Genomic DNA, 26,584 nt, shown 5'->3' with positions numbered 1-26,584 from the left:
AACATTCCACAGGAGACCAGCACTGCCTCACCCCAGACATACAGAACATCCCATAGACCAGCGCTGCCTAGCCAAGGCCATATGAAACATTGCATAGATGTCCAGTACTGCCCAACTCAGTGCCCATACAAAGCATTCTATTGGAGAGCAGCACTGCTGAACTCCAGCCATATAAAACATTCTATAAGAGTGCATCACTGCCTAACCTCGACCATATGGAACATTCTATAGGAGGAGACCAGCCTTTCACCATTCTATAGTATAGGACAAACTCACTTCTAAATACTTACATCATTAAATACTTTGTCCAGCTCTTTGGGTTCCATGATAAAGTTTGGGTACCCGATCATATCATAGATGGCTTCAGCCTGGGAACAAGAAATGAACCTAAGTTACAGAGAGCAATCACCAGCGGGAGTGCCGCCCCGTAGTAACCATAACCGGCAGCGTGCGCACTTCTCATGGGCAGCAGAAGTGTGCGTTATTATCTGCCACTTATTGGCTTAGGAACGGTAATAGCTTATGGGGTGGTAGATGTCATGTGCACAACTTCTTATGTAGGGAACATTTAGCCAAAGACATCCCCCCGCTCAGAGAGAACAGACACTGCAGTAAATATGGTAGTGTGACCTGTACAACTTGCTCTCTGTCCCCAGTAACTACTCGCACTATACCACACTGATCACTAGCTGTAATGGAAGACCTGGGACAAAGGTCACCTGCACACTTATCCTGGATGCTGACCTAATATTTGAATATCCTATATCTACCTATTTTACAGTAAGCCAACAAGGAGGAGAATGAGGAAATGTAACCTTTATACTGGGGCAATTACCTGAGGTGTCCCCAAAACCTCAACTGTTGGCGAGCCCTGAGGACCGCATTTGGGAACCTCTGATTTACATATTTTTGCTCCTGACCAATCACGTTTATGCCCAATCATGTTGGATCTCATCTCCTGCAGAGGGCGGGCAACAGTCACCTGGGGACCGGATACGGTTTTTATTTCAGCCGTATCCACTGGCAACCAGTGGGGAGAAATCTCAGGATGTTCCGGATAGCTCCGTGTTACCAAGGGTATGCACAGCAGAAACCACCTCTGCACTACATAGACCAGCCTAGAATTACATAGACCTAACAAGTTCACACCAATGGTCATCTGAGTATTTCGGCAATGCTTACCTTCTCCTTGGCGGCTTTGCGAGTGTCCTCGTCCATCCACTTCAAAGTCTTCAGACTCTCCTCAAAGGCGTTCTTTATACCTTTGATCATCTGCACCGCCTGCAAAACACTCACTCGTGACTTACGGCCCATATTGCAACTTCATACAGGAAACTACCACCATAAGCCAAAACACTTGTGACATCAGACCTCCCTCCCCACAGCTCACATATTAGGGAAACACCAACCCTCCTGCCACATAGACGATCTGGGGAGGGCGTAAGGGGCTAATATCTTACATGCAGATGGCACAGCGTTTCTTTGCAGCAGACCCCCTGCTTGGACAGAGCCTCAGTTCCACATATATCAGTGTACAGCCAGTCCTCTCCACCCCCCCTCCCCTCGGGTTCTCCTGGCTTGCGGGGTCCCAAGCATGGGGGGGTGGTCCCATATTACAGAGGCTGCTGCTGGCCAGCTTGTTTACGCCTATGCCCAGTTACCGTACTGTTTTAAGTCTGAGCTCTACTACACCTGTATGTCCTGGGTACTGTATGAATAGAAGAGCAGCACTGAGTTATTACAAATATTCCCTAGTGTCTCCGCCGCTGTCCTGCCACCCTATTGGGAGGTTATTTGATTCTCACAGGTCAGCTTCCTTATCACACCATGCCCCGGGATAGTTCCTTTTACTTTGCTCACTTAGTTTATAGGATTCTAAAATACTTTCCCTGTGTTCCTTGGGCCAAGAAAGGAGAAAAAAAAAACAAGGATCAAACCATAAAGGAAAGTTGGAAACTAGGACCAACCAGAGGAACGGTCACATTACGAGGAAGATTAATTCTGAATCAATATAAAAAGGAAATCCCGCTATATTTACATAAACAGTCTGGGAAAGCGGCTGCTGCTGGCGATTATCCGCCCACTTCCAAGTCTTTCCCCAGATGGCTCCAGGTACCGAGCGCAGCAGTTTCACAATTGGTTTTGTATCTTTATTTCCCTCTCAATTTGTTATTTTAGCAATCAGCGATGGGATTTAATAGGTGTCAGCTCTTCTGCTGAATATTAATGGGGACAGCGTTTTGCCTTCAGTAGTCAGATATTTTTGGGAGGGGGCTTTAGTGACTCCTAGCCACTGGGTGGTTTTGTTTGGCTTAACCCTCTCCCCCCACATGTCCAGGGAGATCTGCTCAGAGCGCGACGTCTATTTTTACAAGTACAAGATGTACTTTTGTTTGGGTACACTTGGATAAAAGCGGAAATCCCTTTGGACGCTTTGCCAAACATATGGCAATATTGTGCACATACAGAATAAAGGCGGCAGTTTCCCTTTATGGCAGCGCTATTAGAGCCTCTACCCGTATAGCTTTAGCGCTATAAAGCCTAAACATGCAAATAAATGTACAATTCATGAGCAGTTGTGATGGAAAACATCTTACCCGGGTCTTGCTGCTCTCGGCAAAACTGGACTTTACAAACAACGCCCCCAGAGCAAAGCCGAGATTGTTATCAGTGTCCGCAATGCAGAACTTCCAGCGCGGGGTGCAGCTCTATGGAAAGAGAGGGGTAATCGCTGAGCACCCCAGTAACAAAGGGAAACCTTTTGGCTGTGGTGTAGTACCTGGTGTTGGCAGCCAGGTGTCACTGTTGCACATTGCACAGGTGGAGACCTTTAAACTGCTCACAGACAAGGAAATATCACAAGGATCTTATCCATGCTGGCAATATTGATGCCATTACTCAATTAGATCCTCCCTGTAGTATTATTGTCTATTAAGGCGGCCCATCTTATGCCAACCCCAAGAGCCAATGCTGAAGTGTGGTGCTTGCGGCTTTGCCACCATGTTTGCGGCTGATGGGTGAGGCTCTGCCAGGGATGTAAAGGCCTTCAGGCTCCGCCTCCTCAGAAGCCCTGCAGTTCCATAAGTAGTCACCGGGTGGTGTCAGAGGCCTCTCCCTCAAGACTGACCCCCTGGGAGTAACAACTTTGCGGGGTTGTTTAAATGTAAAGTTATTGCTTCCAGGGGTCAGAGTCTTGGGCTACAACTAATGCTATAGATTAATCTGGTTTAAGAGAAGGGGAAAAAAAAATAAAAAAAAGGCTGGTAGGAACTTGGAGAATGTACAAAGGCACACGCCAAGGAACGGGTGCCCCCACTGATGGGTCTCCCCAACCATTTGCTTGTAGCTCCTGGGTTCTGTATGGATTATGTTAGCACTGGTGATTGTACACAGAATGTGCCGCTAACATGGCAGCAGTCAAATGAAATAACGGCCAAAGCCCCAGACACCTTACACTTAGAAAAGGATCCACCAAACCACCCTTCCAACAACTCTGCAACCCAGGAGAAGCGAGACACCCGGATCTCACCTTCTTAGTCCCGTACAGAACTTCTATTAGCTTTTCCTCTGCATCCTGGAACCTGTGATCCAGAAGAGAACCGGTCTTGTGCACCAGGTTCCAGATCATGTAATTATTCAGGATCCTGCAAGAGCAGATTAGTAAGTGATGAATCACAACTTGTATAGCCATTGTGTACCTTAAAAAGAACAAAGCTATACGAGAGCACTTTAAATGGGTGGTATAAACTTGGGGGCTATTCAATTGTTTTTTGGGCAGCGAAAACGCAATGGGCACCTAACATGGCAATTCAATTGTTGCTCCGTTTTGACGCTTGGATGTGCGCCCAAAGCACAGGGTTTAGCTGCGTACAACGAAAAGGTGTCCAACTATGGCGATGGTGTCCGAACAGAGCAACAACTGAATTGTTCCGTCGGGCGCCCGTTAGTTTAGGCCCCCATTAAAATAATTGAATTGCCCCCTATATATGTCCACATTTTTAGAAGGCCACAGTGGTTCTCTGTAGCTTGAACCCCAAAAACATCAATGATTTATCATGCCACTAGGCCACCTAGATGACTTAATTAAGTGACCAGTGTAAGAGGCCACCAGATGGGACCTGCGCCCAATATGAAACCAACTGACATTTTTGTACAGTGGCTCACAGGACACTAATCGGTACAGGCCATCCTCTGGCCACGGACGGTCTCCCGTGTCTACCTCTTATCTGTGACGTTGATGAGATTAGCCACGTCGATGAGATATTTCTTTGCATACACCACCACCGGTTCAGTCTCATTGATTTCCACAGGATGAAAGACAGCTCTGAGGAAGGGCATCCACTCCATCGCAGGCATCAGGTCCTGCCGAGACAGTAGTGCAGATTCTAGACTTCTCTACACAGGCACCACATACCAATCGCCAACATCTCTATGGACATTACACAAAACACAGTCTCAATTGCTCCTAATATATTTAACTTTCCGAAGGTGGAATGTTTTGTCTTTATAGAGCAAGAGAGTTTTTTTTTTTTTTAATTAAACTGACTGTAGCTTTAATCGAACCACAAGAATTTGGACAATCTATATATACATATATAGAATCAGATGTGCTAACTGACTGAAAGTCGGGGAGTATATTCCGTCCATGACGTAGGTGCCCACTAAGAAGTGATTTTTCGATTATAGCGCACTCCTGGTACGCCAGACCCTCCAGATATACAAGTGGCGGGTGTTGGTCAATTATACAATTGACCGTGAACGTTATGGATATACTAGTCATAAGGCCCTTCCTAAATTTCACAAGCTGTGGGACAGATGGGCTCTCCCCCCATTGGGCCTTCGTAGACCTGTTAGAGATCCTCCTATGTAACCCATTATTTTTCTGGTATTGAGGTTTCTTTCATTTGCCTCTTTTACCTCTATGAGCGAATGGTTTATGTGCTGCATCTGTGATTTTGGGCTTGACTTCTTACCGACATCGCTTTGATCGCATAATGCGTTACTTCATGATGTGCTCTTTGCTAGCAACACTTGTGCATTTTTATTTTGCAATTTTATTTTTTCTTTTCGTTCTGTTTCAAACATGTAGAAAATTTCTCATTAAAAAAACAGTACACGATTTAAAAAAAAAAAACAAAAAAAACAAAAAAAGGGATTTTTCAAAATTCGACTGCCAAGGAGGTGAAAAGGGCTAAAGTGTTTCCTCCCCTTGTGCAACGCCCTGCCTGACTGTCTCATCGTGGCTGTAGCAGAGTTCATATTCAAAACACTAACTGTCACCCCCCTAGTACTGCCAAACATCACTGGCAGTTGGTGAGACTCCCCTATTTGTATAGTGAGGGAAGGGAATGTGTTACTACAGAGGTAAGAGACAAATGTGTTACTACACAGGTGAGGTAGGGGAATGTGTTACTACAGAAGTGAGAGTGGAATGTCAAATGTGTTACTGCAGGGTGAAGGGAATGTGTTACAACACGGGCGAGTGAAGGGAATGTGTTACTACAGAGGTGAGGGAGGGGAATGAGTTACTACAGGTGAGAGATTGTATTTCTACACAGGTGAGGGAGGGGGAATGTCGAATGTGTTACAACACGGGCGAGAAAGGTGTTATTACAGAGGTGAGTGAGGACAATGTGTTACTACAGAGGTGGGGAGCAATGTCTGACTATAGCAGGGATGCATTACTATAGATGTGAATGATTAATGTGTTACTGGAGAGGCGAGATGGACTACCTGCGTGAAACCGGGTACACCATCTAGTAAATTATATAGGATTGCACAGTTCCAGAAATAAAGACTTCAGATACCAGGTCAAAACTCTGATGAAGGTGAAGGCTCTCGAGCAATTTCACCAGCACTACTATAGGACAGAGCGATCTGACACAGACGCCGCCGGTACCAGACAACACATGGCTGAGCATGAAGCTTCGGCAGTTACCTTCAGCTCCCCGGCTGTGATCTTGTGGTAGATGAGCTCCTCATCCCGTCTCTCCTCTTGGGGTATGGTGATATTGGCCAGGACAGTTTCAAAGTCCAGGATCTCCTGCATCTGTTCTCTCGTGTGGTTCTCCTCTCCACCCAGCAACATTCCCAGCTGGACCATGAAGTTAAAGTACCCGGTGAGAACCTGCGAGATGGATAAGGGCAGGGGGTGGTGTGGATGGGGGTTAGGGAAAGAATAAGAGTCCAAAAGAGACAGACCTTTCACAAAGTCAATAAATAATTGACTGCAGGCGGCCTGCACTCACCTTCTCATTGGCAGTTTTGTTCAGATAATACTGTCTTGATGGTAAACCCAGTCCGGACTGGTCTATCTGGGTAACAAGAGAGCTAGTCAACATGTGGAAGTTCAACACCCATCCCCACCCGTCAGCTCCACCTCTCCCTTCATACATCTGACTCAAACAAGACAAACTCTTACCCAGACTCGTCTTCTCATAAAGGAAGGTGAGGAAAGCAGGGGATGGCAACTCCTCGTTCCCTTACCTGGATAACGTTGCTGTTGGAGTTCTTTGAGTCTGCGCTGACAAACACCGTGAAAAATGGGGAGACCCTGTAGTAAGCAGTGATCGTCTGTAGGGTCTCCTGGAAGTTCTCCTTATCCCAGTGACCAAGGATGCCCCAACTACCGAGCTGAAACAGATTTCAAATATCACTGTATTGCCGGATACTGGCGAGTGGTGCCCGTCACAGGTCGGTGCCAAACAAATAGCCGTGGTGACAATTTCCCACCTGCGTCCGAGATCTAGCCCCCACCTTTTCTATGAGATCCTTCAGCGGTTTGGAACCAAGCTCCTCGATCTTGGACTCGTTCAAGCAGGCCTGGTAGTATCGCTGCACTTTGTGCTCTGCTGCGCTGCTGAAGTTCATGGTCGTGTTCTCTACATCCAGGAGAAAAAAAAAAAAAATTAAATAAAAAAAAAATTTTAGACTGAAATTTTTTGCAATGTAGATCATAGAAATCTAGAATTGTGATGGGGTAGACAAGTTGGCCAATGGGTGGATACAGCCCCAGTGCACAGGGACCCCCTGGTACAATAGCAGGATGTGTGCTATTAGAGTAGCAAATTGCTCTGGCTAGTTCTAAAAAGTCTTTAATCCTGAAGCAGTCCTGAAAGATGGAGAAAGTCCCACAACGGTCCTCCCAACAAAGTAATAGCGACTTTCAAAACAGAGGACCAGAATAGAAAGTACATAGAGTGTCTACCATTTAACTTTATTAATAGTCTGTGCTTAATTATCACTAGGTTAAAGGTCTGGTATTAAAGTTACACAGAAGTCCTTCCCCAAATATCAGGTGCGCCACAGAAGAGATAAACATAGTATAAAGTGCATGATGGCGTCTGACCAATTTTCTGAAGCAGAGACTAACGAAACGCGTAAGGAGCGGTGACAGACTAAGGACGATCCTACAGCAGGGTGACAAAAGTACAGAAGACTGATTGGTGACTATGTAGACATAATAAAGTTTATTGAACAGGTGTTTGGGGCATTATTTGTGGTTCCCAATGAAGCTTTCCCCTCTCACTGTATGAATGTGAGTGTACATGTGTGTTTATGAATTTATAGCTGAAGGCCCAGTTTACACTATATTGGTTCTATGACACACCCGACCTTCATTTGGCGGAGGATACATACTGTTGCAAACTCGGGGATAGATAGTAGATGCTAATCTGTACTTTGGGATTGGAGAGACCCAGAACTGAGGTGCGGAATCCAACGTGCCGGCTGTATTCACCAGGGACCCCCACAGGAAAGTTTGGACTTGACTGCGTCCGACCTTCAGGTCGCGGTCCTCAGGCTTATATCCCTAGTACAGGTGCTGGTGTACTCTGTAGTACAGTGGTGTATGATCAAGACGTACAAACATAGTAGACAAGCCGGGTCAGAACCAAATGGACAAGACAGTACTAGGGATCAAGCAATATTGGGTCAGGAACAAAGCCAAGGTCACAACTGGCATACCAAGGGCAGCACCAGGGAGGAGACTGAATCAGGTCACAAGCAAAGCCAAGGGTCAGGAACAAGCAGTAGTTATCACTAGAGGTAGGAACGCTGGAGTACGGTTTGGGAGCCTATACTTTGGCACCTGTCTAGTGCCCAGAGACTCCGGCGTGACTGCCACTTAAAATTTTCCTGCAGGTCGGCACGCACACATCAGGCACTTTGCTCCAGGCTCCTCCCTGTCTCCTGTTGCGGCTGCAGAGACTAGCAGCGGCCAACGGGTGGGGGGGGGGGCGAGACCCCAGTGTTGCCGGATCTGAGAAGTAACGGCCGGTGCACTGACACTTAACTTCAGCATGAGCTAAACGATAGAGGAGCCCATAAGATTTGATTCATAGATTGAGGCCATAAAATCAGGTCTCCATCTGTAAAATTTTGGGTTTTCCAAAGCATTTTCCCTCCCAGCCATACAACGTAGCAAGTCAGCTTCAGTACCAGTTGTAGGTCAATAACCCTAAAGACATTGGGACAGATTCACAGTCCCATGCAAAAGCGCACGCATCAGCGACCCCTGACTGTCTCCCGTGTGCGTAAATGCAAATGTCACTACAAACTCCTCCCCAGCAAACAGCCATTCATCCGTGTGTGCAAGGACTCAGACCAGGGGCGTCTTAAGAGAGGAGGGGGCCTGTGTGCACTCCCCATGCAGGGCCCCCTCCTCTCTTCCCGGTGGCAGTCAGCCGACTGACGTAGCTGGCCAGCCACCGGAGCATTAGTAGACTCCAGGCACTAGAGTGTGCCCGGAATCTACTGCGCATGCTCAGAACACCGGGAAAATGGCCACTGCGGCCATTTTTCCGGTGTTCTGAACAGCGCTGACACCCTTCGCGGGACCACGGACAGGAAAGTTTAAAATCATATGGATGCAGGGCGTACGGTGTGGGCCCACCCCCTGAACCCGGGGGCCGTGTGCCCTGCACACACTGCACCCATTATAGATACGCCACTGACTGCGACAGCATCCATGGGCGCTGTAATACAGATTGATGCACCCTTCTGCTCCACCATGGAAACATACAGCAGTCCTATGGCAGGTGCAGTGTCTCAGTCTCACCATGGCCTTTAGTAAATCTACCCCTTACGATCAGGCCCACACTACATATCGAGCATTTCATTGAGACCAGGTCTATTAGATTTCCAGTATGATAAATGTCATCTATTGTACTATTACCGCCATGAATGCAATAGTTGTCTTTAGTACATTTCAGTTTCATTTCTATTAGGATCTGGAACGGATCCGTCTGGCCACGGAATGATGTATACAATGACTGACTGGATAAAGGGACAGGAACATCAGCAAAACTAATCATTGGATGAATCGAAGCCTCGTAACCAGGCTACAGCTCCAATATTCTTACTATGAACCAAATAAATCAGTGTCTCTGTGCACAAAGAGATTACATTTAAGTTTATGACCTGACCACATGCACCGTGACAGGGCTGCAGTATTTGTGCCTCAGTAATGTACAGGATCTGTCCACATACATCTAGCCTTCTTGCGCTAGAAACAGCCCTTATAGTTGCGCCATGCCGTGGCGTGACTCTGTAGCGCCAAACATCTTTGTGTGACTTTTTCCTTAATATGAGTCTTATTCGCACAAAGCGATGAGTAGGACGCACAAGCAATTTATGCTGATTAAAATAAGCGTCACGCCTAAAGTATGTGTGTGACTGTGGGTGTAACTGCATGTGACATGCTACGTTACAGTGTGGCAGCCTCTGACACCAACGTAGCATGTCACATGTACATACACCAGCAGCCACACAGACTATAGGCGTGACGCAGATCATTTTAATCAGCATAAGCCGCTTGTACGTCCTATTCACATCGCTCTGTGAATAAGACTCATATTAAAAGGGGGGGAAAGCTGATCGAAACAAGTCGCACGTTGCTCACGCATTGTGTAACGCAACTTGTAGAGTAGAGAGGATAGATGTATGTAGGCTCATTTATATGACTTGTCATTGTGCTCCATCACTCTGTAGCAGATAGTATCAGCCTCGGGGTGTGTCGGCTCCAGCACATATAACAGTGGTGACAAAGCAATAGAAACAAACTGACTGGTCAGCGATTGTCTACATGGAAAAGCAAAGGAAACCAACCTCCACAGGGCAGCATGAAATAAATGCCTAGCTATAGGGGGGGGGGGGGGGGGTTCGGAGGGGGTCTGACATACAGCAGGGCAATAATCCCCACATTCATAGCACATTCAGCGCTGGGGGTCAGGGCGATAATCCTGACATTCAGTGCTAGGGGTCAGACCTTATACAGCAGGGCAATAATCCCCACAGTCAGTGCTAGGGGTCAGACCTTATACAGCAGGGCAATAATCCCCACAGTCAGTGCTAGGGGTCAGACCTTGTACAGCAGGGCAATAATCCCCACAGTCAGTGCTAGGGGTCAGACCTTATACAGCAGGGCAATAATCCCGACAGTCAGTGCTAGGAGTCAGACCTTATACAGTAGGGCAATAATCCCGACAGTCAGTGCTAGGGGTCAGACTTTATATAGCAGGGCAATAATCCCCACATTCATAGCACATTCAGCGCTGGGGGTCAGGGCGATAATCCTGACATTCAATGCTAGGGGTCAGACCTTATACAGCAGGGCAATAATCCCCACAGTCAGTGCTAGGGGTCAGACCTTATACAGCAGGGCAATAATCCCCACAGTCAGTGCTAGGAGTCAGACCTTATACAGTAGGGCAATAATCCCGACAGTCAGTGCTAGGGGTCAGACCTTATACAGCAGGGCAATAATCCCGACAGTCAGTGCTAGGGGTCAGACCTTACACAGCAGGGCAATAATCCCCACATTCAGTGCTAGGGGTCAGACCTTATACAGCAGGGAAATAATCCCGACATTCAGTGCTAGGGGTCAGACCTTATACAGCAGGGCAATAATCCCCACATTCAGTGCTAGGGGTCAGACCTTATACAGCAGGGCAATAATCCCCACATTCAGTGCTAGGGGTAGGGCAATAATCCCAACATTCAGTTTTAGGGGACAGACCTTATACAGCAAGGCAATAATCCCGACATTCATAGAAATGGAAACCGTGGCCCATCTGGCTTCCATTACAGGTTCCGGCTCCCCTTATTATTACTACCAGTTATTTATATATCACACATACCACAGGGCTTTACAGAGAACATTTCACCATGCACATCAGTCCCTGAGTAACACTAGTGCTGTGCGCGCTGTCCTGGACATAGGAAGATAATTTCCCTGCAGCCACCAATCTCAGGAGGGACTTCCTGGTCCCTCTGCAGCTGCTGCTATGCCTCCAGTGTGTCCCCATCACTGTGGCCAGCAGTGATTAGGCAGCCGGGCAGCACCCCCTCTCCTGGCGGCTGCAGAGAAGAGCAGCTGCCGGCAGGGCCGACACTACCACTAGGCAAACTTAGGCAGCTGCCTAAGAGCTCCGGCCACTGCAGGGCGCCGCTGGATTGACGTGTAGTGTGGACCGCACATAAGTACTACTACTAGTAACAATCACAGGCGCCAGCAACTGTGTATTTGTCTTAGCAGACGAAGACAGTCAGACTCATCGGCTGCTGCGCCCACTGCCGGAGCCGGGCTGGAAATCACTCATGAGCTCCATTTTCCGGCTCCCGCAGTGGGTGATGGGAGAGACGTCATGTTGTCTCTCCCATCATGCGGAGCGGGCAGGCCCGGGGGACAGAGGATCGGACGCCGGAGCTTTTTGTTTTTTGGGTTTTTTTACGTGCGTGCCTCTCTGGCCCTGGGATCGCTGCTCGGGGTACGACTACTACTGGGTGCCTGTCTGGCCCTGGGATCGCTGCTCGGGGTACTACTACTACTACTACTGGGGGCAGTGCTGGGGGGGGGGGGGGGGATAGACCACTACTGAGGGCACTGGACTGGTGGGACCACTACTGCTGTGGGGGAGGGGGGGGTTAGTACTGGGAGCACTATATTGGGGGGGGGGGGGGGGGGGGAGTACTACTGGGGGCATTATATAAGGGGCACTGCATAGGGAGACCACTACCTGGGGCACTGCATAAGGGCTTGTGTAGCTATCCGAGGGGGAGAGGGAGAGAGACCGGGGAAGCCAGCCCTGCCCATTTATCCAGTGTAGCAGCCGCCGGTGATGCTTGCGCGCCCCCCCAACCCCCCTCCCTGCTCTCTGGAGCCACCGCTCAAATTCAGCGCTGCAGAAAGCTGCAAGCGCCGGGGAAGCCTGCCTTAGCAGGAAGGGACGAACCATCATTCTCCCCTTAAAAAGTAGCTATGGCCATCAATGGCAAACAATCGATGGTTTCATTACGATTCTGTCACACCACTGATTTTAACCCACCGATGGCCGTCCCTGTGACAAAGGATCCACTGCTCCCTGCATGTGGGTGCAGGGCAAGGAAGGAGGGAATATATGGTTCTGAGGAATTAAGGGGTAGGAGGGGATTATGGGGGGTGGTGGTGAGAAGGGGTGAAATCTGGAGGGGAGGGGGCTTAAAAATTAATAAAAAATACACTAGTGATGGGGGAGGAGGGGGGTGGAAAGTAATTTTATAATGGGGGCCTACAGACATGAGGGTGGTGCAAAACACCCCCTAAGCATGATTTTTTTTTTCTTTTAGAATTAAATATTTTTAAAAACATTTTTAAACTATTAAAGAAAAAAAAAAAAAAAAGAAGAATTTGACTGGTTTTGACAGTAACAATTAGTCAGTTAAATGGTTAAAGATCAGATTCGGTAACAATGTAATTGTTGTTTTTCTGTCTTCATGAGTCTCTAAAGAAGTATACTCACAGCCCAACCTGTAGTAACAGCTAGAGTAGACTTATAAATACTCTTTTATAACAGAGGAAGGGGACGAATGTGACTTAACCACTCTATTGGGCCACTTAATGTTGTAGATCTTTATTGTGTTACTCTAAAGGACTGACGCTCGCAGCACCTTACGCAATCTTAAGGCCCCCACACACGGAGCGATATATCGGCCGATCCGACGGCTTTGAACAATATCGCCGCTATATCGTTCCGTGTGTGGGTATGATATCACCTGCTGCGCGCTCCCGTGGGGTGTTCAGTCACTCCTCCAGATCTTTCTGCATGTTCAATTGATCTGGGGGAGTAATCGACTAACGATCCCATGCAGCGCTATGCGGGTGGGGGAGGGGGTGTCGGCATATCAGGTGGCCGGCCACCGGATTGATCCGTGTGTGGAGACCGGCCGCCGGATCGTGCAGTGTATGGGCCCCTTTAGGGGGTCAATCCAATTAGATGCGAATTGAGAGTTGCAGTTTTTTTAATTCGCTCAGCGAATTCACTTTGCAATCCAATTAGCAACTTGCACTGAATTAGCATTTTCCATTCGCACCTCCCGGAAAGTGAGATGGAAAGGAAAATCTTTATTTAAAGGTTAAAATGTCGAAACACCACGCTAAACCCCTTGAAAAACCCTCCCCCACACCCCAATGACTAATTAAGTGAATTGTAACTTCCAATTGCCTACTTAGTATAATAATTACATGTAATTTTGAGGGTTGCAAAAAAAAAAAAAAAAAAAAAAAAAAAAAAGGCCTCAACTTACCCCAAAATCAACCTTTCGTTAGTTTGGGTAGCCCAAATTTAGTTACAGTATTGTTTAATTGGAAAATAAAACAAAACACTTTCCTAATGCCCACAAACAGCCTTCTATATGGTCCTGCTAACAAAATCATCAATTTGGGGGGTTCCTGATGCTCGCCCCATTTTGCCAAATGCAATGTGAGAGAAGTGCATGAAAGTCAATTCGCAAACCTCCGCTGCGAATAGGCATTTTTTAAATGGATTGGAGAATTCTCGGGTGCGCACATTCGTGCACAGTCGTCGAGTTTCATGAAACAAACTCGCTACTCGCAATTTGCACCCAATTGGATTGATCCCAAAGTTAGGCCCAACATTTAAACCCAACCTCAACTTTCTTGAAAAATACAAAGTCACTGTTTCCATAGCAAATAGACTAATTCACACACAATATAGGTACCATAAAGTCTTAGGCACTTCCCCTCCCCATGGCCATTCTGTCGGTGGTGCACATTACAGAATTCATATCCAATGTTAATGTCAAACAGTAACTGTGTAGATGAATACAAGTAAACACAAGTTTCGCCTAGATGACCATCGTCACTGGGCTCAGAGTACAGCCGTAATTATGGTCACTCCCTATGTGGCTTTTCTACATAGAGACTTTAGCCTAAAACACTTCCATGCAGAAGGAATAAAGACTAAACACTGACTTCCCTTTGATGGACATTAATTCCGAACAGCAGGTGTAATTACTTGCGGCTATCTGCTGAAGCTGGTATGCTGTGAGGGTTTGCACTATGAAATTCACATAATATAATATATTTCCACTGTGTTGCTGGGTTTTTCCAATTAGCAAACTTTCAAAGTGCAGCTTCCCTCCTGAACTACTCATAGGGGGAGCTACCAGTGCCTCAATTTGCCCACTTTGGTTTAGAGAAGGGGTTCCCAACCACTGTCCTCAAGGCACACTAACAGTCCAGGTTTTAAGGATAGCCGTACTTGAGCACAGGTGATTTAATTAGCACCTCAGTTATTTTGATTTAACCATCTGTGCTTTAGAATGGATATCACTAAAACCAGGACTGTTTGTGGTGCGTACACACTAGACGATATGCTCCCTGAGCGATATCGACTAGTGTCCCCGGCAGGCTGTGCTCAATGTCGTTCATGACATTGAGCACAGCTGCTGAACGATATCATTAACGATATCGTTCAGCGCCGGGCTCGCTCACCCATTCCCCAACATGCAGCAACCTAACGACGTCGTCAGGTTGGCCTGCATGTAAACGTCGTCAGGTTGGCCTGCATGTAAACGTCGTCAGGTTGGCCTGCATGTAAACGTCGTCAGGTTGGCCTGCATGTAAACGTCGTCAGGTTGGCCTGCATGTAAACGTCGTCAGGTTGGCCTGCATGTAAACGTCGTCAGGTTGGCCTGCATGTAAACCCGATGAACGATAATGACGAACGACCCACGGGAACGCGCGTCGTCGTTTTCGTTCATCGTTTTGGTGTAAAAAATGGACGATAAAGTGGACGACTGAATGATAACGATATCGTTATCGTTCAGTCGTCCACTTTAATCGCCCATTGTGTATGCACCATTAGTGTGCCTTGAGGACCAAGGTTGGGAATCACTGGTTTAGAGTCTTTTGAGAATGACACAAGTATTGGTTTTCACAAAGTTTGCTGCCTCAGTGTTATTAGACCTTTGTGTCAGATGTTACTATGATATTCTGACGTAACATTACAGCATTACTTAAGTGTCACAGGCTTTTATTGCCAATTACATAAACTTTAAGAGTGGATATTTGCAGTGCTGACCCTTCTTTTTCAAGACCTCTGCAACTCGCCCTGACATGCTGTCACTCACCTTCTGGGCCACATACTGACTGATGGCCGCCCATTCTTGCCTAATCAATGCTTGGAGTTTGTCAGAATTTGTGGGTTTTTGTTTGCCCACCCGCCTCTTGAGGATTGACCACAAGTTCCCAATGGGATTAAGGTCTGGGGAGTTTCCTGGCCATGGACCCAATATTTTGATGTTTTGTTCCCCGAGCCACTTGGAGCACCTTGCCATAAGGCAAAAGTGATAACTATCATGCTGGAGAAGGCATTGTTCCTCACCAAACTGTTCTTGGATGGTTGGGAGAAGTTGTTCTTGGAGGATGTTTTGGTGCCATTCTTTATTCATGGCTGTGTTCTTAGGCAAAATTGTGAGTGATCCCCCTCCCTTGGCTGAGAAGCAACCCAACACATGAATGGTCTCAGGATGCTTTACTGTTGGCATGTGTGGGGTTACTTCTCAGCCAAGGGAGTGGGCTCACTCACAATAGCCCTATAACAACTCATGCACGTGTGTGGGGGGCCTGGAATTATTGTGCAGCAATATGACATCTGCTCGCAGAAACCCAGATCAATATCTACCAAATGCCCTCTGCAAACGGCTCAATGTGTCACAACAGCGGACAGCATTCACAGCATCTCCCTTGTGGTCCTAAAACACGGTTGCCATGCCCTTTGCTGATGGAGTGTGTTTGAATTTCTTTGAAGGCGGGGACGATGCGCGTTTCCATGTCATGGTTGCTGGCTTCATCTCCGGTGTCACATGAAGCACCTAAGGTTTCATCGCCTGTAACAATATGCCCCTCGTGGTACCGAGTCACGTGCACGAGAGACATTCCCACCCTGTTGGTTTTGTGAACTTCTGCGAGTTGCTTCGGTACCAAGAGTGACACTTTCCTGTACCCCAGTTGCTCATGAACGATGTTGTACACAGCACCCACTGAGTTGCTCAGTCAGCACGATCACTAAAGGCGCACATCCACTAGGCGATAATAATGAGCGATTGAATGATAACATGGTTAGCGATTAATAGTGCACAAATCGTGCAGTGTAATGTCAGAAGCGACCAGCGATGTGCGCTCCCGCTGCCTGCACTGTACGACATATCAGTTAGTGTAGGTACTGCAGGCGAAGAGGAACCAATGTACCATTACAATGTTGTAATCGTACTGTCGTTCCCCTATCTGCTAGTGGATGTGCCCCTCGACTCTAATGCGTCTGTCCTGCTGAATCAGGCCTCCACCGCGGCAAAAATTGGCACCTGTGGTGGACGTGCCTGGCCAGCCGGATCGCTGCTCATCTTGAACATCTGTCCTGCCATTATCAAAGGCAGCGCGCCAAACCCAGACCCGTTTCCGTGACATGGAGTCATCACCGTATACCTCGACAAGTTGGCGATAAATTTCAGCTGCTAGTGTGCCCGAGTCCCAGTCATTCCTAACCAGACAACTACAGATGCTAACCTCTATGGATAGCGAATAAGCCGCTCACATGGCGTAGGGAGGGGCGTATGTTTTTTAGGAACAGCGCTTATACAATATGGGGGGGGAGGGGGGCACACATTCCTGTTAGATAACCGCGTGGGTTACATTTGTTATGCATTACAAGCATACACAGGAAGGTCTTCGTTGTGGCCCTCCAGGCAGATCTGTCCGAAAGCCCCAGTAACCTCCAATATGTCTACGCCAGGGACAAACCTACTGTAACTGTGTTAAAAACTTTAATTTCCAAAAATTCTCATTGCTATTATACAATCATCCCATTTACTTTACAAAATTCTATTTCATTCAAGTTTCAATTTACTTATTTCACTTTCAATGACGGCATAGTTTCCGCCTGCCCGCAGATTCTACATTTATATTCTTATCCATGCCCCAGTGACTCCTACTCATAGTGCACTAGCCTTATTGCTTCATGAGATACTGCCCATCTTATAGCCAAGCATCACCCACGCGCTGCGCCATAGCCTCCATGCGGCCCAGGCAGCTCCCACTCACTGTGCTGGAGCCTCAGTACCGGCCCAGGCAGCTCCCACTCACTGTGCTGGAGCCTCAGTACCGGCCCAGGCAGCTCCCACTCACTGTGCTGGAGCCTCAGTACCGGCCCAGGCAGCTCCCACTCACTGTGCTGGAGCCTCAGTACCGGCCCAGGCAGCTCCCACTCACTGTGCTGGAGCCTCAGTACCGGCCCAGGCAGCTCCCACTCACTGTGCTGGAGCCTCAGTACCGGCCCAGGCAGCTCCCACTCACTGTGCTGGAGCCTCAGTACCGGCCCAGGCAGCTCCCACTCACTGTGCTGGAGCCTCAGTGCGGCCCAGGCAGCTCCCACTCACTGTGCTGGAGCCTCAGTGCGGCCCAGGCAGCTCCCACTCACTGTGCTGGAGCCTCAGTACCGGCCCAGGCAGCTCCCACTCACTGTGCTGGAGCCTCAGTACCGGCCCAGGCAGCTCCCCCTCACTGTGCTGGAGCCTCAGTACCGGCCCAGGCAGCTCCCCCTCACTGTGCTGGAGCCTCAGTACGGACCAGGCAGCTCCCCCTCACTGTGCTGGAGCCTCAGTACCGACCAGGCAGCTCCCACTCACTGTGCTGGAGCCTCAGTACCGACCAGGCAGCTCCCACTCACTGTGCTGGAGCCTCAGTACCGACCAGGCACAGCCCACACACTGTGCTGGAGCCTTCGTAAAGGCCCAGGCACCACCCGCACACTGCGCTGGAGTCTCCGGAACAGCGTGTTGGCGAGATGCCTGGGTCGTACGGAGTCTCTGTAAGGCCCAGGCACCTTAGATTTAGTCTTCCAGGATCTGGTCAGAAGAACAAAAAACACAAAACCACCTACTGTAACAGGCCAGGAGCCATGGATTTCCCTATCCATATGCAAAATGCATTTGACTTAACTGATTGGGCCAATCATGAAACCACCTATAGTGTGCTGGATATAGGATTTGTTGGGGCTGCTTGTAAAGGTTGAGAAACCAGAGATAACGCAGCATTGTTTTGGATGCATGTTTCATCCTCCAGGTGTTTGTATGACCTACGTTTAGGGGTGTTCTCAGGTCACTGTCACCCGGGTGGGGTCAGCCCAGGGCCTGAGTCATTCCCCCTTCATTTCCTTCCAACCCTGCTGCTTACATTGTATAAAGGACGTATTAGGGACCTTCAGATAGCGGATATTAATGCAGGTTTATACAGGTCAGAAAAGGATGAGAGAGTCCCTGGAAACGGAGCCGGACCACAGGCACCCAACGCAGGAACACAGAGCGTTCCCAGACTCCTTCCCCTCTCAGAAGAAACAAGCTGGACACCAACCTTCAATGGCTCAGTAACATCCACGCCACAGGCAGATGCCAGTGCAGGCCACAGAAGGTTAAAACCACCTGCAGAAGTCATGGGAAATGCCCCAGACAGACGAGGATCCTAGGACACCATTCGGGGCGGCAGTACACCTGGGGCTGTTACCAGGCAGATCGTCAAACAAACAAAACAAAACAAAAAACTAAGCTGCTCTATCCAGTGTGGATAGCATCTGCTGCTTATCTGCACTGTTGACAGAAGGCTGAGAGAGGGGGGAAGGGGAGATGAGACCGTGTTCTAGTATGAAGGTCACTGCCAGATTCAGGTTTAAATGCTGCTCGCACACTGGCCATTTCCATAGCAAGTTACACCCAATTGCCAGCAAATTTATGGGTGCAGAGACTGCCACCCCCAATCTCCCTCTGCTGGGAATAGGTCGGACGGTAGAGGTGGTCTGAGGGGGGCCACATGCCGTCGTGTGTGGCAGTAATGGTGCCCCGCCAGATCAGCACATGGGCCAAAGGTCCCAATCATTCTGATGGCACGCCATGGCTCAGGGAGAGCAGCTGAATTAGCCAGTGTACTAGCGCCTGGTAACTTGTAGGATAAATAACTTCCACCCCAGCAAAGCCAATCCCCATTCCTCCTAACAAACCGCTGCATCTGGGTCACAACCTGCAACGGTTCTGTAGGAGAGTCCGCAAGCAGGCCATGTTTTCCTGTATTACTGGATATTTCGGATTGGAACATCATTTTTTTTGGCCCCGTATGCAGGTTTAGATTACAAGCTTCAGGGAGCTACACTTGTGCCATGTATAGCTCAATGGGTCTGTACAGAACACCCCACGTTAGACCCATCACCGTCAATCCTCAGTAAGAAGCCTCTTAGTCATGGGAGTACCCCTGCCTCTCACCACATTTTGGGGATCCGTAGATCTGGACGTCAGGTGTGCAGCTGCAGATACAAGGTTAATCAGCTGGATTCCTTATTAGTCATTTGTCACTTTAGAAGGGCCGACAATAGGCCATCAGATGGTTCCTGCACGCTGGGTAAACACGGAAACATTGGCAGGCACAATCCGCCGACATCAGCAGGACCCAGCGAGTCCCACAACTAATTAGAAATGTCTGACAATGTGTCCTATTTCTCTCCGAGACAGCTGCTCCCGCCATCCCCTGTACCCAATGTCCTGGGTGCTGCAAAGACCACAAATCTATAGCCACAGCCCAGAACCACCCTGAACCTTCTCACTTCACCGCAGCTCACAGCTAGTCTCCCGTGCTATAGTGCCTGTATAATGAGGGAGCCAGCAAAAGCTGTAGTGCAACCATCTACATTACGGATGTGGTCAGATTACCCAATGTAATTCTTACTAGTTCTGTCTGCTCTATTCCAAATGTTGGACCTTCCAGGTGAGGAGGTGCAGGAACAAATGGGGTCACCTGTCAGGTTAGTAAGTTGGCCTATTAAGCTCAATCAATCTTCACAGGTTAGACCAATGGTTCTCAAACTTGGTCCTCAGGACCCCACACAGGTCACACGTTCCAGGTCACACAGAAGGTGCACAGGTGTAGTCATTACCCACTGACACATTTTAAAAGATCCACAGGTGGAGATCATTATTTCACTTGCGATTCTGTGAGGAGACCTGGAAAACATGCACTGTTTGAGGTCCTGAGGATTATACACAGATTACACCTCAACAATCAGGGGCTGTCTACCATCTACATAACCAGCAAGGAGCCACTAGAAGCCTCACAAAGAGCACTCACCCAGGATGTGCTTCATGATGGCCTGGTTGTGCTCCCACAGTTCATTGAAGGTCCCCCAGCGGGAGTGGCCATCAGGCACAGGGTTGGCTTTGATCCATCCACCGCAGGCATAGTTGTAGAAGTCCTGGCATGGATCCACAGACTGGTCCAGCGAGTGCAGGATGGAGCTGGTCACCAAGATGCAGGATTCCGAGAGGCAGACACGATTCTCTGCAACAGAACAGAGGAGAGAGAGTGAGAAGTCTGCTTCACGTCAGGTGCGTCCCCAGAGCTACCACCTATCTCTCCGGTCCCTACCTCCTCCCACCTACCATCCCTAGATCCGGGGACAGCTGCTGAAGGGTTCTCCAGATACCGGCTGCTGCCAGTTCTTAGTCACCAGGACTAAAGAAGCCGATTTGTGATCAGCGATTTGTGACCAGTACGGTGTAAAGTAACCCGACTACCATGCAGCTGTCTGGGAGCCAAAATAACCAGCCTCCATCTCCACTAACCAGCCTGTGACCAACATGCTGGCACCATCACCCACGCCGGTTTTAATCGGTTGATAATAATGGGCGTCTCTGCTAACAGTTATCTGAATTGTATAGATCTTCTCATTTAACTACCCAATATGTGATCTGCTGACATTTACAGACTTATATACTGTATGTGTTGCTCATTTTCCAAGTTCTTTTGTTCATTTAGCTCTTTGTGAAGTTGTTCGGCTCCTGGTGTAAGCAGACCAGAGGGGACACGACAATACTACAGGAACCTTATGCACAATGCTTAGAACTTCCAGCTCGTTTAACGAGTTCTTAAAGTTCCTAAACTAAGAAACCATGCAGTGACCAGCCCTTCGTCACTGCAGCTGACAGACCCCTCCTTATGTCACTGAGCAAGCACTCCTCGCAGTGATGCATCTTGCAATCCTTACTTTTCCCTGCCAATTGTGGATAATTTTCAGATAAAAAAATCTGGGCGTTTTTTCTATAAACAAACTACTGCAAATCTGGGTCTTATAAAATTAAGCAGTGTTAGCCAACCAGGAACCATCGTTACAATGTTTGCAGAAGATTATCATTTACAGGGAGGGGGGGGGGGGGGGTTGAACTGACTATTGATGCCACGAGTTTTGCCCATGTCTCTGTGTTTACAGCAGTCTGTCCAGCACTAAACGCCAGATTACGCAGCAGGACGTCATTTCGGAGGAGGAGAACATCAAGGCCAGAACCGGACAAGTCGTCTCATTTTGCCGAGGTGGGTGAGCTGGAGGCACCTACCGTTTCTGTATTGCAGGGCCAGCGATAGCAGACACGCCAACAGCCCAATGCACAAGACGGCAACAACCACCAGAAGCCTCTTCTCCACATGCGTCCTCTCCGTCCAGCAGCTGCTCCGCCTCCGAACCCCTCGCAGGTGCACCTGTGGACAAGCAGGTAAAAATGTATGAGCAGGATAGGACTCTGCCTCTGGTTGCTTTATCAGACACAGCATGCTTGTGCACTGATGTCATCTGGGGGGGGGGGGGGGGGGATCGTCCCCAGATACTGGAATGTACCAACACTTCCTGCAGGGTCACCCGCACAATGCAAGGAAACAGAGGTCTGAACGTCAACACCTGAACATATTCCATAAAGACTGCCAGCGTCACTGGTGACTCAATTAACCCCACCACCAACAGGAGACTACATTGTTGAAGACCTAGGATTTACATACACATTGAAACCTATGGCATTAGCAAAGCTAGAATCTGTGTCCAGTTTTATATTATGTATAGGTTTTATGTATAAGGTGGGTTAATAAAATTCAATAAGACTGTAGGTACCATCCCAGCGATCGGGAGGCCAGTGCTCAGAATACTGGCACCAGAGTCCCGGCTTAGGCCTGTATTCAATTTAGGGCGGAATTCAGTTCTTTTCAGCCCCTATCGCGCCAGCTGCCAGCGCTACATTTCAGCTCGCAGCCCCTGGGGGATGAGATGTGAAAAGTGCGAAAAGTGACACGTTTGGGCGCCCAAACATCACTTTTCGCGATCGCGCCCAGCACTTTGGTCAGGTTTAGCTGCTTTACGCGGCTAAACCTGACCTCTATGGGCGCGATCAGCACGAAAATCTTGAACAATTGCATAGCGGCCTGCGATCTCCTGTCACTTTAGACGGGAGATGCGGGCCACGAAAACAATTGAATTCCGCCCGTAGAGCGAAAAGCCGGAATCGGCGAAAAAGTTTTGCCGATGGTCATTTGGCCAGGTGGAAAAGTATCGCCGTATTCAATTTGAAAGACTTTCCGCCTAGGCAGAAAGTCAATGCAATGTAATAAGCGGAAAAGTTTCGCCTATGAATAACAGGCGGAAAAAAGTGCAGAATTGGGGTTTTGGTGTACAACATTGCGGGAACCCCCGTGCAGCCTTAAGACAGTCCCCCAAGGGTAAACTACATAAAAAAAGAAACCAAAAAGCACTTTAAATATGGGGGGGCGGGCGAAAAAAAAAAAGTTGGGGGACAAAGCTAAAAACTAGCGAACTAGACTCCAGGGGGTGTCCCCAAGTATGCCCCAGGTGTTTTTTTCATTGCAACGTTAAAATATGCTGACCCCCATTTTCAAGTACCCCAAATTTGCTGGGATAAGTTATTTTCTGGAAAAAAAAAAAAAATCATGAATACTATTCTGCACCACGTATAGAAAAACGCTATTTAGCAGCTATTGAGCCAGTTTAAAAACACCAAATACCTTCAGCAAGCCAAATTGGGGGGTATCATAGGGAACCCCCATGTCAGAGCATCTTTTGGGGGGTGTCAGGCTGATTTCCCCAAATCTGACAGAACTTTCCACCTGTTTAAGTTTCACAGAGTCCCGTGTACAGGGTCAGGATGAAATACCTACTCTAGCCGCGTCTAGACAGCGGTTTGCGCTTTGTGTTGGCGCACTCTGCACCCCCCATCTAATGTAAGAGAAGATGGGAGAATTGTTTAACACTGCCGGATAACGGATTAGGACACGCTGGGGAAGTGCCAGACAAAATCTACTGTGAGCCGGGTTTTGTAACACTCCAGGGAGCGAAATATACAGAGCATGAAGCGAATTCCAGCACCGCGGCTGGTCCAAAGTTCAAAAGCCAGGAACACGCTGCAACGCCATTATAAATAATTATATTCTCTGCTCCTTGCTAGACAGAGTAAGACATTGCACAAGAAGAGTTACACCTAGGAGATCCAGCAGCTCACAGATCGTCCCCCCAAATATTTTACAGATTAACACCCTACCCCAATCTTCAGGACTATACGGTCTATACTGGTGGCAGCAAAGGTCACTAGTCTAGGACGGACACCATAGTCAAAATGTAAATGATTCAGTCACTTATAGTGCATACAGTGTCAGATCTGAACGATTTTAAAAATCATTCATATCTGAAAGAAAATCTGACAGGTGAGCCTGCAATGATGAACAATGCGCGTTCCCGCTTGTCAAATAACGATATCCGACATCTGATGTGTTTGCCGTCAGATTTGGACGATTCCATAAATTTTAATACAGGCAATAATCGTTCAATTCGTTGGTCAAATAGTTCATCTGACATATCTGACCGTGTGTATGCACCATTAGCTTCTGGGTCCCAGCGGATCGGGCTGCTGCGTTGGCTCCTACAATCCTTTATCACTTGTTACACCAACCATTGTATTTGAAAAACATTTTTTATTTTAGATTGTCCGCTGTGGAGAAGTGACCGTATTTGGACAAGTTTCTGTAGTTAACTGTGTAGTGCCAGCTACAGAAACCATTATGTAACATGGAGGACTTGTGCAAAAAAATGAAAATTCCAGTAGTGGAGAATTGTAGACTCTTGGCTAAGGCTGGGGACACGTACAGATTTCCTGTCCAACCAGCCAACTAGTTGATTGGTTGGAATGAAAATCTGGTAACGTATGGGAGTAACTGATGATCAGCAATTTGCTCCTAAATGCCAGAAAACAGATGAAAATGGTCGTCAGATAAGTCTGTTAATGTTTGATCCAAACAATTTGTTCATTTTCCAGTGTTTGGGAGCAAATTGCTGATTGTCATTTGCTTTCATTCCTTACCAGATTTTCATTACAACCAATCAACTAGTTGGCTGGTTGGACAGATAATTTTACGTGTGTACCCAGCTTTAGTAATAACTGGGGATAAGTGTTCACCAGGGCATTACATACATGGGTGAGAATCTTCCCACATTGTACAACAACCCTATATCATACCAGCCCCTGCACTGGCACATCACACCGCAGCACCCCTTGTCCCCTGCACTGGCACATCACACCACAGTACCCCTCTGTGGCACATCGCAGCAGCGTGCCACCACTACACCAGCTGGTCAGTCCCCACATACCGTGCAGCCGTGGCCTCCCTTCTAGGAAAGGCTGTTAGTCAGGTCACCAGTCAGACAGGCTGCCCATACACCTTTTGGCTACTGCATCTTGAACCTACACAGCAGTGTGTTTATATTATACTGCACCCAGAATTCTTTATTACCACATTAGGGATACCCAGGGAGGGGGGGGGGGGGGGGGAATAATCAATCCGTCCCTGCTTTGGTGGGACTGCATCAGATCCAGTTTAGTCAGAAGACAAACCATTTGTTCTCCATCTTCCACTTGAATATTGAGAACATACAAACTCCACACAGACAGCAGGCTGGACTCCAGCACTACAGGACCACAAGACTTCTCACTGTGCTGGCCATACTACAGCGACATTGTTTACAGACTGGGCACTCTGCTGGGGAAAGCTGGAGAGGAGGGTAGTGACCCCCCAGTTGGGGATAAGGTTGCTGCCTCCAATAGCTGGAGAAGATCCTGTAACCTGACCATCTGCCGCAATCTGCTAATCAGGAAGTTTTTTTAAAAGCACAGATGCCAGACACTGTGTTCGGCTCGGTCAGATTATACTGCCGGGCCCAGCTGCTGGGAGTGATGAAGGTTTAATACGACAGTTCTACCTGCCTGACACAGGAGAAGGAAGATCGGGTTACCCGTTTTGGTTGGGGGACACACCTGGAATGTTACCCCACCTCCGCACTGTACGTAATGGGCATGGACTGTCTGGGTTCCACCCTCCCCACCTCCACTTGTTTAAAGAGCTTGCAGCCTATGCTCATCGCTCAGCAGGTTCCCACAGACACCAGAGTAGGGCTGGAGATGATGTAACCAACCACAGCAAGGCCTCGTCTCAGTGTCACGAAAATAGGATTTGGAACAGCTCAAATGTGTTTATAGAGATTTTGTTCCCCGCTGAGTGACTGGGGCAGGACAGGGCTATGGCCACAATACCAGGAGCTTCATGAACACGAGAGATTAGAGTTTCTATTTAGCCCTCGTACCTGGATGTAAACAGCATATGCCATGTGTTTGTAACATCTGTATTCTAGAGCGGAGCATAGCACTCAAAGCAGTATACCAGCATAAATCTGTATTCTAGAGCAGAGCACAGCACTCGTCCTCTTACAAAGCAGTATACCAGCATAAATCTGTATTCTAGAGCAGAGCACAGCACTCGTCCTCTTACAAAGCAGTATACCAGCATAAATCTGTATTCTAGAGCAGAGCACAGCACTCGTCCTCATATAAAGCAGTATACCAGCATAAATCTGTATTCTAGAGCAGAGCACAGCACTCGTCCTCTTACAAAGCAGTATACCAGCATAAATCTGTATTCTAGAGCAGAGCACAGCACTCGTCCTCATATAAAGCAGTATACCAGCATAAATCTGTATTCTGGAGCAGAGCACAGCACTCGTCCTCTTACAAAGCAGTATACCAGCATAAATCTGTATTCTAGAGCAGAGCACAGCACTCGTCCTCATATAAAGCAGTATACCAGCATAAATCTGTATTCTAGAGCAGAGCACAGCACTCGTCCTCATATAAAGCAGTATACCAGCATAAATCTGTATTCTATAGAAGAGTACAGCACTCATCCTCAAAGCGGCATACCAGCATAAGCACAGCACTCTACCTCATATAAAGCGGCATACCAGCATACATCTGTATTCTAGAGCGGAGCACAACACTCATCCTCCTATACAGATTTATGCTGATATACCGCTAAGCGGATGAGTGCTGTGCTCCGCTCTAGAATACAGATTTATGCTGGTATGCTGCTTTGTAGGAAGAGGAGTGC

At 48.1% G+C, this 26,584-nt stretch overlaps 1 protein-coding gene across 2 annotated transcripts in view; it reads right to left on the bottom strand.

Moving 5' to 3' along the window:
- Positions 1 to 26,584, bottom strand: part of ECE1 (endothelin converting enzyme 1) — a 136,889-nt gene that overhangs the window by 5,431 nt on the left and 104,874 nt on the right. For both annotated transcript variants that reach the window (XM_088459490.1, XM_088459491.1), the window contains 11 exons: positions 21,709 to 21,850; positions 20,447 to 20,656; positions 6,757 to 6,881; positions 6,487 to 6,633; positions 6,249 to 6,314; positions 5,939 to 6,127; positions 4,220 to 4,362; positions 3,530 to 3,644; positions 2,598 to 2,708; positions 1,183 to 1,281; positions 291 to 368 (listed from right to left, as the gene is read on the bottom strand). In XM_088459490.1, coding sequence (XP_088315616.1) covers positions 291 to 368; positions 1,183 to 1,281; positions 2,598 to 2,708; positions 3,530 to 3,644; positions 4,220 to 4,362; positions 5,939 to 6,127; positions 6,249 to 6,314; positions 6,487 to 6,633; positions 6,757 to 6,881; positions 20,447 to 20,656; positions 21,709 to 21,850 — 1,425 coding nt within the window. The remainder of the gene's footprint in view (positions 1 to 290; positions 369 to 1,182; positions 1,282 to 2,597; positions 2,709 to 3,529; positions 3,645 to 4,219; positions 4,363 to 5,938; positions 6,128 to 6,248; positions 6,315 to 6,486; positions 6,634 to 6,756; positions 6,882 to 20,446; positions 20,657 to 21,708; positions 21,851 to 26,584) is intronic.

This window comes from Taudactylus pleione, unplaced genomic scaffold (assembly GCF_031769625.1).
Source record: "Taudactylus pleione unplaced genomic scaffold, aTauple2 ptg000912l, whole genome shotgun sequence".
Lineage (NCBI taxonomy): Eukaryota > Metazoa > Chordata > Amphibia > Anura > Myobatrachidae > Taudactylus > Taudactylus pleione.
This window is presented reverse-complemented; position numbering and strand designations above follow the sequence as displayed.